This window comes from Hemitrygon akajei, unplaced genomic scaffold, assembly GCF_048418815.1.
Source record: "Hemitrygon akajei unplaced genomic scaffold, sHemAka1.3 Scf000123, whole genome shotgun sequence".
Classification (NCBI taxonomy): Eukaryota; Metazoa; Chordata; class Chondrichthyes; order Myliobatiformes; family Dasyatidae; genus Hemitrygon; species Hemitrygon akajei.
The window spans coordinates 96,627-111,645 of NW_027332009.1; the positions used below are offsets into that span (position 1 = coordinate 96,627).

At 46.9% G+C, this 15,019-nt stretch overlaps 1 protein-coding gene across 2 annotated transcripts in view; it reads right to left on the bottom strand.

The window, feature by feature from the left end:
• The window catches only part of LOC140723656 (alpha-2-macroglobulin), a 98,656-nt gene that overhangs the window by 11,489 nt on the left and 72,148 nt on the right, over positions 1–15,019 (bottom strand). For both annotated transcript variants that reach the window (XM_073038222.1, XM_073038223.1), the window contains exons 19-22: positions 14,909–14,964; positions 8,032–8,194; positions 6,873–7,099; positions 6,207–6,422 (exon numbers count right to left, since the gene is read on the bottom strand). In XM_073038222.1, the coding sequence (XP_072894323.1) occupies positions 6,207–6,422; positions 6,873–7,099; positions 8,032–8,194; positions 14,909–14,964 (662 nt within the window). The remainder of the gene's footprint in view (positions 1–6,206; positions 6,423–6,872; positions 7,100–8,031; positions 8,195–14,908; positions 14,965–15,019) is intronic.

Here is a 15,019-nt window from a genome sequence, read left to right on the forward strand (position 1 = left end):
CAATATATTTTGTCACATTCTCAAAAAATTCAATGTCTCGTAAGGCACGACCTGCCCTTGACAAAGCCGTGCTGACCTCTCTTAATCATATTATTCTACTCCAAATGTACATAAATCCTGCCTCTCGGGATCTTCTCTATCAACTTACCAAGCACTAAGGTAAGACTCGCAGGTCTATAATTTCCTGGGCTATCTCTACTCCCTTTCTTGAATAAAAGAACAACGTCCGCAACCCCCAATCCTCCGTAATCTCTCCCGTCCCCATTGATGATGCAAAGGTCATAGCCAGAGGCTCAGCAATCTCCTCCCTCGCCTCCCATGGTTGCCTGCGGTGCATTTCTTCCGGTCCTGGTGACTTATCCAACTAGATGCTTTCCAAAAACTTCAGCACATCCTTTTTCTTAATATCTGCATGCTCAAGCTTTTCAGTCTGCTGCAAGGCATCACTGCAATCACTGAGATCTTTTTCCGTAGTAAATACTGAAGTAAAGTAATCATTAATTACCTCTGCTATTTCCTCCAATTACATACACAATTTCCCACGGTCACACTTGATAGGTCCTATTCTTTCACGTCTCATCCTCTTGCTCTTCACATACATGTAGAATAACCATATAACCATATAACATTTACAGCACTGAAACAGTCCATCTCGGCCCTTCTAGTTTGTACTGAAAGCTTACTCTCACCTAATCCCACTGACCCGCAAGCAGTCCATAACCCTCCATTCCTTTCCTGTCCATATACCTATCCAATTTTGCTTTAAATGACAATATCAAAACTGCCTCTACCACTTCTACTGGAAGCTCATTCCACACAGCTGCCACTCTCTGAGTAAAGAAATCCCTCCTCATGTTACCCTTAAACTTTTGCCCCCTAAATCTCAACTCATGTCCTCTTGTTTGAATCTCCCCTACTCTCAATGGAAAAAACCTATCCGCGTCAACTCTATCTATCCTCCTCATAATTTTAAATACCTCTATCAAGTCCCCCCTCAACCTTCTACTCTCCAAAGAATAAAGACCTAACTTGTTCAATCTTTCCCTGTAACAAGTGCTGAAAACTAGGTAGAATGCCTTGGGGTTTTCCTTAATTCTGCCTGCCAAGGCCTTCTCATGACCCCTTCTGCCTTTCCTAATTTCCTTCTTAAACTCCTTCCTAGTATCCTTATAATCTTCCAGATTTCTAACATTATCCAGATTTCTGAACCTTTTGTCAGCTTTTCTTTTCTTCTTGACTAGATTTATTGCAGCCTTTGTACATCACGGTTCCGGTGCCGTACCATAACTTCCCTGTCTCATTAGAACTTACCTATACAGACCTCTACACAAATATCCCCTGCATATTTGCCACATTTCTTCCGTACCTTTCCCTGAGAACATCTGTTTCCAATTTAAGCCTCCAATTTCCTGCCTGATAGCCTCACAATTCCCTTTACAGCAATTAAACGCATTTCTATCTTGTCTGTTCCTATCTCTCTCCAATACTATTGTGAAGGAGATAGAATTATGATCACTATCTCTCTCATGCTCTCCCACTGAGAGTTTTGACACCTGACCAGGTTCATTTCTCAATACCAAATCAAGTACAGTCACTCCTCTTGTAGGCTTATCTACAAACTGTGTCAAGAACCCTTCCTGAACACACCTAACATACTACACCCCATCTAAAAACCTTGCTCTAGGGGGATGCCAATCGATAAATTGGGAAATTAAAATCTCCCATCACGACAAATCTATTATTATTACACCTTTCCAGGATACGTTTCCCTGTCTGCTCCTCGATATCCCTGCTACTATTGGGCGCCTTAGGAAAAACACCCAGTAAAGTTATTGACCCTTTCCTCTTCCTAACCTCCACCCACAGAGACTCCGTAGACAATCTCTCCATGGCGTCCACCTTTTCTGCAGCCGTGACACCATCTCTGATCAACAGTGACACGCACCCTCCTCTTCTGCCTCCCTCCCTGTCCTTTCTGAAACATCTAAAACCCGGCACTTGAAGTAACCATTCCTGTCCCTGAGCCATCCAAATCTCTGTAATGGCCAACACATCATATCTCCAAGTACTGATCCACGCTCTAAGCTCATCCGCTTTGTTCACAACACTCGTGCATTAAAATAGACACATCTCAAACGTTCGGTCTGAGCGCGTACCTTCTCTATCACCTGTCTATTCTCTCTCTCGCACGGTCTACAAGTTTTCTCTATTTGTGATCCAACCTCCTCTTCCCCAGTCTCTTCAGTTCGGTTCCCACCCCCAAAAAAATTCTAGTTTAAACTCTCCCCAGTAGACTTAGCAAACTTCCCCGCCAGGATATTGGTCCCCCTGGGATTCAAGTGGAACCCGTCCTTTTTGTACAGGTTACACCTTGCCCCAAAAGAGGACCAAATGATCCAGAAATCTGAATCCCTGCACCCTGCTCCAATCTCACAGCCACGCATTTATCCTTCACATCATTCAATTCCTATTCCAACTGGAGCGTGACACAGGCAGTAATCCCGAGATTACTACTTTGCAGTCCTGCTTCTCAACTTCCCTCCTAACTCCCTGTAGTCTTTTTTTCAGGACCTGTTCCCTTCTCCTACCTATGTCATTGGTACCAAGATGTACCACAACCTCTGGCTGTTCTCCCTCCTACTGCAGGATATATTGGATGCGATCTGAAACCTCCTGGACCCTGGCACCTGGGAGGCAAACTCCCATCCGAGTTTCTTTCCTACATCCACAGAATCCCCTGTCTGAACTCCTGACTATAGAGTCCCCTTTGTGATATGGTGCAACTCAAACTACCTGCGTCTCAATGTCACCAAGACCAAGGAGATGGTGGTGGACTTTAGGAGATCTAGGACTCATATGGAGCCAGTGATCATTAATGGAGAGTGTGTGGAGCAGGTTAAGACCTACAAGTATCTGGGAGTACAGTTGGACGAGAAGCTAGACTGGACTGCCAACACAGATGCCTTGTGCAGGAAGGCACAGAGTCAACTGTACTTCCTTAGAAGGTTGGCGTCATTCAATGTCTGCAGTGAGATGCTGAAGATGTTCTATAGGTCAGTTGTTGAGAGCGCCCTCTTCTTTGTGGTGGCGTGTTGGGGAGGAAGCATTAAGAAGAAGGACGCCTCACGTCTTAATAAGCTGATAAGGAAGGCGGGCTCTGTCGTGGGCAAAGTACTGGAGAGTTTAACATCGGTAGCTGAGCGAAGGGCGCTGAGTAGGCTACGGTCAATTATGGAAAACCCTGAACATCCTCTACATAGCACCATCCAGAGACAGAGAAGCAGTTTCAGCGACAGGTTACTGTCGATGCAATGCTCCTCAGACAGGATGAAGAGGTCAATACTCCCCAATGCCATTAGGCTTTACAATTCAACTGCCAGGACTTAAGAACTTTTTAAAGCTATTATTAATGCTTTTTGAGCTAGTGATTTAGATGCATATCATATTATTACTGAGTTAAGTATTGTATTGTATGTAATGAGTTTTTGCTACAACAAGTGTATGGGACATTGGAAAAAAATGTTGAATTTCCCCATGGGGATGAATAAAGTATCTATCTATCTATCTATCTATCTATCTATCACTACTGCTTTTCTCTTCCCTTCCCTACACTCCTGAGCCACAGGGCCAGGATCTGTGCCAGAAGCATGGCCACTGCCTTTTCCCCCAGGTAGGTTGTCCCCACCCCCCAGCAGTACTCAAACGAATATTTACTGTCACAGCCAGCTGTCCGTCTCCCGTGGCCCCGGTGTGAACACCTGCCCTTAACTCCTATCTGTCACTTCCTCGCTCTCCCTGACTAGGCGAAAGTCATCGAACTGCATCTCCAGTTCCCTAACTCGGTCCCTCAGGAGCTGCAGCTCGACGCACTTGGTGTAGAGATGGCCGTCCGGGATGCCGAGAGACTCCAGGATCCTCTACATCTGACGTCGAGCACAGTGAACTGGCCTCACACGCATACTACCTCCTTTCCGCAATTAACACAGGTAAACCTACCTCGCCTCGTTACCGCCTAAGCCCGTTGAGCCAAAGCCTTGTTACTCTGCTGCCTCTCACTCCGCTGCCCGCCCTGACGCAGCCCGCTGTATAGGCCGGTCTTCTTTTTAAATTTTTCGCGCTACTGAGAATGTTACCAGGAAAGTGGATGAAGGCAAGGTAGTGGATGTCGTCTAAATGGAGTTTAACAAGGCATTTGACAAAGTCCCGCAAGGGAGGTTGGTCAAGAAGATTCAGCTGCTTGGCATTGAAGCTGAGGTAGTAAATTGTATTAGACATTAGCTTTGAGGGAGAAGGCAGAGACTGGGAGCACATGGCCGCCTCTCTAACTGTAGGCCTGTGACAGGTGGAGTGCTGCAGGGATCGGTGCTGGGTCCTTTGTTGCTTGTCAACTATATCAACAATTTGGATGATAGTGTGGTTACCTGTATCAGCAAATTTATAGATGACATCAAGATTGGGGGGCGGGGTGTTGTGGATAACAAGAAGTCTAGCAAATTTTTTAGCGGGAACTGGACCAGCTGGAAAAGTTGGCTGACAATTGGCAGATGGAATTTAATGCAGTCAAGCGTGTGGTGTTGTACTTCAGTAGGACCAACTACGATAGGTCTGAACACAATGAACGGTAGGACATTGAGGAGTGTGGTAGGACAAAGGGATCTGGGAATACGTGTCCGTAATTCGCTGAAAGTGGCGTCACGTGTAGATAGGATAGTAAAGTAAACGTTTGGCACGTTTGCTTTCATAAATCAAATTACTGTGTACAGTAGCTGGGATGTTATACTGAAGCTGTATAAGACTTTGCTGAGGCCTAATGTGGAGTATTGTCTTTAGTTTTGGTCACCTACCTATAGGTAAATAAGTCTGAAAATGTGCAGCGAAAATTTACAAGAGGTTGTCGGAACCGGAGGACCTGAGTTATAGGGAAAGTTTGAATCGGTTCGGACTTTATTCCCTGGAGTGTAGGAGAATGAGGGGGGATCTGACGAGGGTAAACAAAACAGGACTCCCACCACCCATGTTGCGCTGTCTTCTCGCTGCTGCCATCAGGAGCTTCAGAACCCACACTACCAGGTGTAGGAACAGTTATTACACTTCCACCATCAGGCTGTTGAACCAAAGGGGATAACTACACTCAACTTCATTTGCCCCATTACTGAAATTTTCCCACAATCTAAGGACTCACTTTCAAGAACACTTCATGTCATGTTCTAGATATTTATTGTTTATATATTTATTATTATCAGTTCTTTCTTTTTTATTTGCACACAGTAGTTGAACACCCAACTGATGCGGTCTTTCCTTGATTCTATTATTATTCCAATAAATATTTGAATATGCCCACAAGAAAATGAATCTCAGGGTTGAAAATGGTGACATATATATGTATATACATAACTCACTTTGCACTTTCATTTGTGAGGGTTATAGGTCGGGTAAGTGCAAGCATGCAGTTTCCACTGAGGTTGGGTGAGACCAGAACTAGAGATCGTGGGTTAAGGGTGAAAGATAAAAAGTTTAGTGGGGAACAAGAGATGAGCTCTTCCACACAAGAGGGTGGTGAGAGCGTGGAATGAGCTGCCAACGCAAGTGGTGCATGCGGGCTCGATTTCAAACTTAAGACAAGTTTGGATAGGCGCTTGGATGGGACGGTACGGAGACCTAAGGACCTGGTACAGTTAGATAGCAGTAGGCAGTTTAAATGGTTTGGTACGGACTAGATGGGCTGAATGGCCTGTTTTGTGCTGTGACGTTATATGACCCTGGAAGAAAGAGGGGAGAGGACAGGGAAGGAGTGAGAAGCGAGGGAGTAGGGCTGAGGAAGTTAGGGTGATAGGGAGGAAGGAAGAAAGAGAGAATTGATAAGACAGAGAGAGGAGGTAAGGATCGGTTGGGCGGTAGGGGAGGATTTGGGACAGAGGAAAGAAGAGTGAGAGAGAGAGGAAATGTGCCAGTGTGGGAGGAACGGAATGAGCAGGGAGTTGTACTGAGTTGGTTAAAGGAATGAAAGCAGAGGCTGGAGGGAGGGAGGAACCAGGAAAGAGTTGAGATGGAGGGAAGCGGGACAGTTGAGAGTAGAGAAACAAGGAAGAAGGGTGGTGGATGGTATGGAGTGCAGGGGGTTCAGATGGAGGAAGGGAGGGGAGGGTCAAGTTGATGGAGGGAGGAACGGGACCTGCGGAGACGAGAGTGAGCAAGGGGCAACTCGCCTGTAGCAACAGACAGCTGGTCCCGCTGACGTGGGCAGTGTAGTCACCGGGAACATCCTGCAGCTTCTCGCTCTGAAGCACCAGCTGGTTTGAGGCGTCCAGGCGGATTTCCCTGTGGAACTTGTTCTTTCCGGTCAAGGTCACCAGCCCCTGAGGGTCCGGCACGTGGGTCAGACTCCCGTAGAGTGAGAAAGCATGAAGAGCGACCACCGTGTCCTGTGGGTGGGGGCGCAGAGAAAGAAGACAGTAACATACGGAGGAAAGGCCACGCTGCTACCCCACCCGACTCAACATCGACCTGAAAATCTGGACCAGAAATTCAAAGTCCAGAGAATCGAATGGCCCTTGAATGCCGATGAAAAATAGAGGAACAAAGCCCGGGAAAACCTCGCAGGGACATGGGCTGGGAAACACAACTCCCCTTCCAAGGGAACGTCTCCGATGATTTTCCGCCAAACCTTCCGTGTTAACTCCAGAGTTCCATCTCCTTGGTCACCATTTCCATCGCCCAAGCCACACCCGGGATTTTACATCCCCTATCTCAGCAAACCCTCTCCTTCTCCCTCTGCCGTCTCTCTCACTCCAACCCTCACCCCTCCCCTCCAGCTCCCATCGCCTCTCGCTCCCCAATGCCCACCCACTCATCCATCCCGTTCACAGACCCACCTGGGTAGAGGCGAAGCCCCCGTACGCATTCCGCTGCCGGACCAGCCAGCTGACAATGGTGGTGGCCCTCTGCAGGTCTGCAGGTCTCACCGAGGGCTGGGACAGGAGGGCGAGGAGGACGTAGGCCGTCATCTCCACCTCAGCCGAGGGCGCTCTCGTCCAGTACCAACTGAACTCCTCATCCTCTTCCTCCGCCTCTGGGACCCTCGTCCAGTGCCTCATTCCATCTGTGCAGGGGAAAGGTGAATGGTCACGGGGAGGGTTCTAATGTCATGAGGGTCCGAGAATTCAGAAGAGGGAGGAGGATTACAGAAGTCCCAGAGTCGAGGGGACACCAAGGTCACAGGTGCTAAGGAACAATGCGATGGTTACCGCGGTCCAAGGGTAGGGATAGGTAGGAACAGAGAGGGGTAAGGAAAGGAGGGTTTGGAGAATGGTTGTCGAAGAGGAGGGAGGAGAGTTGACTGTTGAGGCACAGTGATGTAGGGTAGGGAGGAGGAGGGTTGGTAAAGGAGGAGGATTGAGGAGGTGTAAGAGGAGAGGGGAGTTGACGTTTGAGGGTGCAGTAGGGAGGAAGAGGAAGGTTGAGACAATGGAGGATTGGGGAGAGTTAAGTGGAGGGAGGGAGGCAAAGGGTGGGTGAAAGGGAGCAGAGTTGAAGGTGGGTAACTGGGAGAAGAGGAAAACCGAGGTTGTGGAGTTGGATTGGTGAGCGTAAAGAGGAGAAGAGTATTGACGGTTGAAGGTGAAGCAGGGTCGGAAGAGGAGGGTTGCGGCAATGTAGAGTTGGTAGGCTTAAGAGGAGAGAAGAGAGATGAGGGTTCAGTGTTAAGTAGGCAGGGAAGAGGAGGGTCAGAGCAATGGAGGATTGGGGAGGAGGGAAAAGGTTTGAGGGTGGGTGAAAGGAAGAAGGGGTTGAGGGTTAATGAAGGGGAAGAGAGAAGACGGTCGAGGTTGTGGGGTTGGATTGGTGACGGTAAACAGGAGATTAGTGTGCTCAGAGTTGAGGGTAAAGTAGGGAGAGAAGAGGACGGTTGAGGAGGGTTAAGTTGAGGGGTACGTCTGTAGCAATGGAGGAGGATTAGAGGGGCTTAAGAGGAGCGAAGAGAGTTGATTGTTGGGGAGGTTGGTGATTTGATGGGGAGGGGTTCTCCCGCACCCTTTTTGACAGCTATCCCCTCCAGCTTGTCGAGGAGCCAGTCCCGGGAGATGTTGTCCCCGGCCAGGGTGAAGGTGTAGGCGAGAAGAGCCAGTGTGTACGTGCTGTTCACTGTCTCCATCTGCTTCCTCAGGCAACGGAGAGAAGGCTCCAGCACTCCCGTCTAGAAGGAGAGATAGTCAGACACTCCAAGAAAATGTGTCCTACTACTTATAACCATGTAACAATTACAGCACGGACACAGACCATCTCGGCCCTTCCAATCCGTGCCAAACATTTACTCTCACCTATTCCCACCGACCTGGACTCAGCCCACAACCTTCCATTCCTGTCCTGTCCATATACCTATCCAATTTTTTTTTTTAATGACAATATCGAACCAGCCTCTAACACTTCTACTGGAAGCTCGTTCCACTTAGCTACCACTCTCTGAGTAAAGAAGATCCCCTTCGTGTTGCCCCTAAACTTTTGCCACTTAACTGTCTCTGGCACTGAGGTTGGACCTTCGACTAGGAAGGGGAGGAGGGAAGAGAAGAGAGCGGTAGTGATAGGGGATTCTATAGTCAGGGGGGCAGATAGGAGATTTTGTGGGGAAGTTCGGGAGTCTCGGATGGTATGTTGCCTCCCTGGTGCCGGGGTCCGGGACATCTCAGATCGGGTGCAGGTTATTCTTGAGAGAGAGGTCAAGAACCCAGATGTTGTGATCCATGTAGGGACCAACGACATGGGTAGGATGAGTGAGGGGGTCCTGCGTAGTGAGTTCAGGGAGTTAGGTGCGAAGCTGAAGGGCAGGACCTCCAGGGTAACAATCTCAGGATTGCTACGTGTGCCATGTGCGAGTGAGGCAAGGAACAGAAGGATTATACAGATTAATACGTGGCTGAGAGGATGGTGCAGGAGGGAGGGCTTCAGGTTTTTAGATAATTGGGCTTTGTTCCAGGGAAGGTGGGATCTGTTCCGACGGGACGGTTTACACCTGAACTGGAGCGGTACTAGCATTCTGGCAGGAAAGTTTGCTAGAGCTTCTCGGTGGGTTTAAACTAAATTTGCAGGGGGCAGGGATCCAGAATGTGAGAGAGGATAGCGAGATGAAGAATAAAGGACAGGTGGGGAATACACGGCTCCGGAATATTAAGTGTGTAGTAGAGAAAGGTGAGGCGGAACAAGTGATAAGGAGGACACATGTACAGAGGGATGGTCTGACGGAACATGGAGTTAAATGTGCAGAAAGAATAAGTAAATTTAGGAAGGACAACAAAATTCAAGGGCCGTATAGCCCGATGGGAGTTCGGGGAGCTGGGTTAAGCACAATAGGCAGCGATTTAAACAGAGAGAGGAGAAATGGGATAAAAATTCTATATTTGAATGCACGAAGTGTCAGAAATAAGGCGGATAAGCTTGAAGCTCAGGTACGAATGGATAACTGTGATGTTGTTGGGATAACGGAAACATGGCTGCAGGGAGATCAGACCTGGGAAATGAATGTACAAGAGTATACGTGCTATCGTAGGGACAGAAATGTGGGCAGAGGGGGAGGGGTGGCCCTGTTGGTGAGGAATGAGATTCAGTCCTTTGCAAGGGGGGACATGGGATCAGGAGAAGTAGAGTCTGTGTGGATAGAACTGAGGAACAGTAAGGGCAAAAAGACCCTAATGGGTGTTGTCTACAGGCCCCCAAACAGTAGCATGGATATTGGATGAAAGTTGACTAGGGAGTTAACATTGGCATGTGGCAAAGGTAATGTCGCAGTCGTAATGGGGGATTTCAACATGCAGGTAAACTGGGAGAATCAGGTTGGTGCTGGACCCCAGGATAGGGAGTTTGTAGAGTGCCTACGGGATAAATTTTTGGAACAGCTTGTACGAGAGCTGACCAGGGACAAGTATATTCTGGATTTAGTGTTGTGTAAAGAACAGGATTTGATAAGCGATCTTGAAGTAAAGGAGCCATTAAGAGGTAGCGACCATACTATGATAAGTTTTTATCTGCAATTTGAGAAGGATAAGGGCAGATCGGAGGTGTCAGTGGTGCAGTTGAACAAAGGAGTCTATGGAGCCATGAGGGAGGATCTGGCCAAAGTTAAATGGACGGATATTCTAGCAGAAAAGACAGTGGAACAGCAATGGCAGGTACTCTTGGGAATAATGCACAAGGTGCAAAATGTTCATCCCCCGGAGAAGGAAGGATTCAAAGGGGGGAAAGGGGCCACAGTGGTTGACAAAGTAAGTCAGAGATTGCATAGCATTAAAAGAAAGGAAGTATGACAGAGCTAAGGTGAGTGGGAGGACAGATGATTGGGAAATTTTTAAGGAACAACAGAACTTAACTAAAAAGGCGATACGGGGAGAAGAAAATGAGGTAGCAACGCAAGCGAGCCAGGAATATAAAGAAGGATAGCAAAAGCTTTTTTAGGTATGTGAAGAGAAAGAAGATAGTTAAGAACAATGTTGAGCCCTTGAAGAATGAATTGGGTGAAATTGTTATGGGAAACAGAAAAATGGCAGAAGAATTTAATAAGTACTTTAGATCTGTCTTCACTAGAGAAGACACAAGCAATCTCCCAGATGTATGGATGGGCCAAGGACATAGGGTAACTGAGGAAATGAAACAGATTGACATTAGGATGGAAACGGTGATGAGTAGACTGATGGGACTGAAGACTAACAAATCCCCAGGTCCAGATGGTCTGCATCCTAGGGTACTAAAGGAGGTGGCTCTGGAAATTGCGGATGCATTGGTAATCATTTTCCAATGTTCCATAGATTCAGGATCAGTCCCTGAGGATTGGAGAACGGCTAATGTTATCCCACTTTTTAAGAAAGGAGGGAGGGAGAAAACAGAGAACTATCGGCCTGTCAGCCTAACATCAGTAGTGGGGAAGATGCTACAGTCCATTATTAAAGATTAAATAGTGGCATATCTTGATAGCAGTGATAGGATTGGGCCTAGCCAGCATGGATTTACCAAGGGCAAATCATGCTTGACTAATCTATTGGAGATTTTGGAGGATGTAACCAGGAAGTTAGACAAGGGATATCCAGTGGATGTAGTTTACCTCGATTTTCAGAAGGCATTTGATAAGGTCCTACATAGGAGATTGGTGGGTAAAATCAGAGCTCATGGCATTGGGGGAAAGACATTGACATGGATAGGAAACTGGTTGGCAGATAGAAAGCAAAGGGTAGCGGTGAATGGGTGTTTCTTGGAATGGCAGGTGGTGACTAGTGGTGTGCCACAGGGCTCGGTATTGGGACCACACCTGTTTATGATTTACATCAACAATTTAGATGAAGGCATTGAGAATAACATCAGCAAGTTTGCTGATGATACTAAACTGGGCGGCAGTGTGACATATGATGAGGATGTTAGGAGAATTCAGGTTGACTTGGATAGGCTGTGTGAGTGGGCAGATACTTGGCAGATGACGTTTAATGTGAATAAGTGTGAGGTTATCCACTTTGGGAGTAAGAACAGGAAGGCAGATTATTATCTGAGCGGTGTAGTGTTAGGAAAGGGAGAAATACAAAGAGATCTACGAGTCCTTGTTCATCAGTCACTGAAGGTGAATGAGCAAGTGCAGCAGGCAGTGAAGAAGGCTAATGCAATGTTGGCCATTATTACAAAGGGATTTGTGTACAAGGGCAAGGAAATCCTTTTCCATTTGTACAGGGCCCTGGGGAGACCACACCTGGAGTATTGGGTACAGTTTTGGTCTTGAGGGTTAAGGAAGGACATCCTGGCTGTAGAGGAAGTGCAGCGTAGATTCACAAGGTTAATTTCTGGGATGTACGGACTGTCTTACGCAAAGAGGTTAGAGAGACTGGGCTTGTACACACTGGAATTAAGGAGATTGAGAGGGGATCTGATTGAAACATATAAGGTTATTAAGGGATTGGACAAGATAGAGGCAGGAAATATGTTCCAGATGCTGGGAGAGTCCAGTACCAGAGGGCATGGTTTAAGAATATGGGGTAGGTCATTTAGGAAAGAGTTAAGGAAATACTTCTTCTCCCAGAGCGTTGTGGGGGTGTGGAATGCACTGCCTCAGAAGGCAGTGGAGGCCAATTCTCTGGATGCTTTCAAGAAGGAGCTAGATAGGTATCTTATGAATATGGGAATCAAGGGATATGGGGGCAAGGTAGGAACCGGGTATTGATAGTAGATGATCAGACATGATCTCAGAATGGCGGTGCAGGCTCGAAGGGCCGAATGTTCTACTTCTGCACCTATTGTCTATTGTCTATTAACTCTCAACTCATGTCCTCTTGTTTGATCGCCCCTACTCTCAATGGGAAAAGCCTATCCACGTCAACTCTATCTATCACCCTCATAATCTTAAATACCTCTATCAAGTCCCCCCTCAACCTTCTATGCTCCAACGAATAAAGACCTAACTTGTTCAATCTTTCTTTGTAACTTACGTGCTGAACACCCAGGTAACATTCTCGTAAATCTCCTCTGTACTCTAACTATGTTGTTGACATCTTTCCTATAATTCGGTGACCAGAACTGTACACAGTATTCCAAATTTGGCCTCACCAATGCCTTGTACAATTTTAACGTGGCATCCCAACTCCAATACTCAATGCTCTGATTTATAAAGGCCAGCATACCAAAAGCTTTCTTCACCACCCTATCTATATAAGATTACACCTTCAGGGATCTATGCACCATTATTCCTAGATCACTCTGTTCTACTGCATTCTTCAATGCCCTACCATTTACCATGTATTTCCTATTTGGATTAGTCCTACCAAAATGTAGAACCTCACAGTTATCAGCATTAAACTAATTTGCCATCTTTCAGCCCACTCTTCTAACCGGCCTAAATCTCTCTGTGTGCTTTGAAAACCTAATTCATTATCCACAACGCCACTTATCCTAGTATCATCGCATACTTACTAAACCAATTTACCAGCCCATCATCCAGTTCATTAATGTATATGACAAACAACATTGGACCCAGTACAGATCCCTGAGGCACACCACTAGTCACCGGCCTCCAACCTGACAAACAATTATCCACCACTACTCTCTGGCATCTCCCATCCAGCCACTGTTGAATCCATTTTACTACTTCAATATTAATTCCTAACGGTTGAACCTTCCTAACTAACCTTTCGTGTGGAACCTTGTCAAAGGCCTTACTGAAGTCCATATAGACAACATCCATTACTTTACCCTCGTCAACTTCCTAGTAACGTCATAAAAAAAATTCAATTTGTCAAACATGACCTTCCACGCACACATCCATATTGACTGTTCCTAATCAGACCCTGTCTATCCAGATAATTATATATATATATATATATATATATATATATATAATCTCCGAGAATACTTTCCATTAATTTACCCACCACTGACGTCAAACTTACAGGCCGATAATTGCTTCCTCCTCGACAAAACCCCCTCATTCCGACTGTCACTCAAACCCTCCACAGGTAGCTCTCTTTCTCGAGCTATACTCTGTTCGTCATCCCGTTCACTTGGGTTGGTGTTCGACCATTTGTAGTGCGTGTTAGACCGTTTGTGGTCGGTGATGGACTATTAATGGTGTGTGATAGCCATTTGATAGACAGTGAGTTACCATTAGTTGTGAGTGATAGACAATTGGTGGCGGTTGATAGACCATTGGTGTAGGGTGATAGTCAAATGGGGCTGAGTGATGCACAACTGGGACTGGGTGATGTTCCATTGCTTGCGGTTGATAGACCAATGGTTGTGGGTGATGGTCTATTTCTGGTGGGTGAGAGACCATAGCGGGTAGGTGATAGGCGTTTGGTGATGAATGCTAGATCATTGGTGGTGGGAGATGGGTCATTGGTGGTGGGAGATGGGCCATAGCTGGTGGGTGATGGGTGATAGATCACAAGTGATGAGTGATAGGCATTTGGCGGTGGGTGATGAGCAATTTGTGTTGTGTGATAGCCAATTGATGGGGATTGATTGACCATTGGTGATGAGTGATAGACCACTGGTGCTGGGCCATAGACCATTAGAGGTCTGAGATAGAACGTTGTGGGTGATCATCAATTGATGGGGAGGGATTGAAAATTGTTGGTGAGGAATAGATCACTGGTGGTGGGCGACAGGCCGCTGGTAGTGGGTGATAGACAATTGGAGAGTGATAGAACATTGGCTGTTGAGTGATGGACCAATGGTGGTGTGTAATAGACCAGTAGCGATGGGTGATAGACCATTGGTGGTGGGTGACGCATAATAGGTAGTGAGTGATAGAGCATTACTCGTGAGTGATAGTAAATTGTTGGGTAATGATTGACCATTGGTGGTGGCTGGCAGACTACTGGTGGCGATAGACCATTTGTGGTGGGTTATGGACGATTGGTGGTGGGTGATATCCAGTTGGTGGGAAGTAATAGACCATTGTTGGTGAGTGATGGACCGCTGGTGGTGGGTGAGAGACCATTGGTGGTGGTGATGGATCATTGGTGGTGGCTGATACACCATTGGAGGCTGGTGATAGACCACTGGTGGTAGGTAATAGAACACTGTTCGTGAGTGATGGGTCATTGGTGGTGGGTGACAGATCATTGGTAGTGGGTGATATACAATTGATTGTTAGTGATAGACTGCTGGGGTGGATGATAGACCAGTTCTGGGAGTTTATTCAGACCACCAATGGTTTATCACTCACCACCCATAATCTATCATCCATCACCAATCGTCCATTAGCCACCATCGATGGTCTATCACCCTCCACCATTTGTCCTGCACTCACTCCCAAGGGCCCTCATTCTTTCCCGATATCCATAACTCCCAGTAGTCCTATTGCTCCCCCCGATGCCTTTCCAAACTCAATGCACCCACTTTCCTGTCCTTCCCACCGTTTTCCGCCACTCCTGCTTTGACTCACCCGGAAACTTGAAGGCAGGGTCTCCTCCCTCTCGAATTTGGGCAGCGTAGTTCCTTCTGCAAACACGGAACACAGGGGAAAATTAAAGATGGGTGTAGTCAGCAGTTTGGT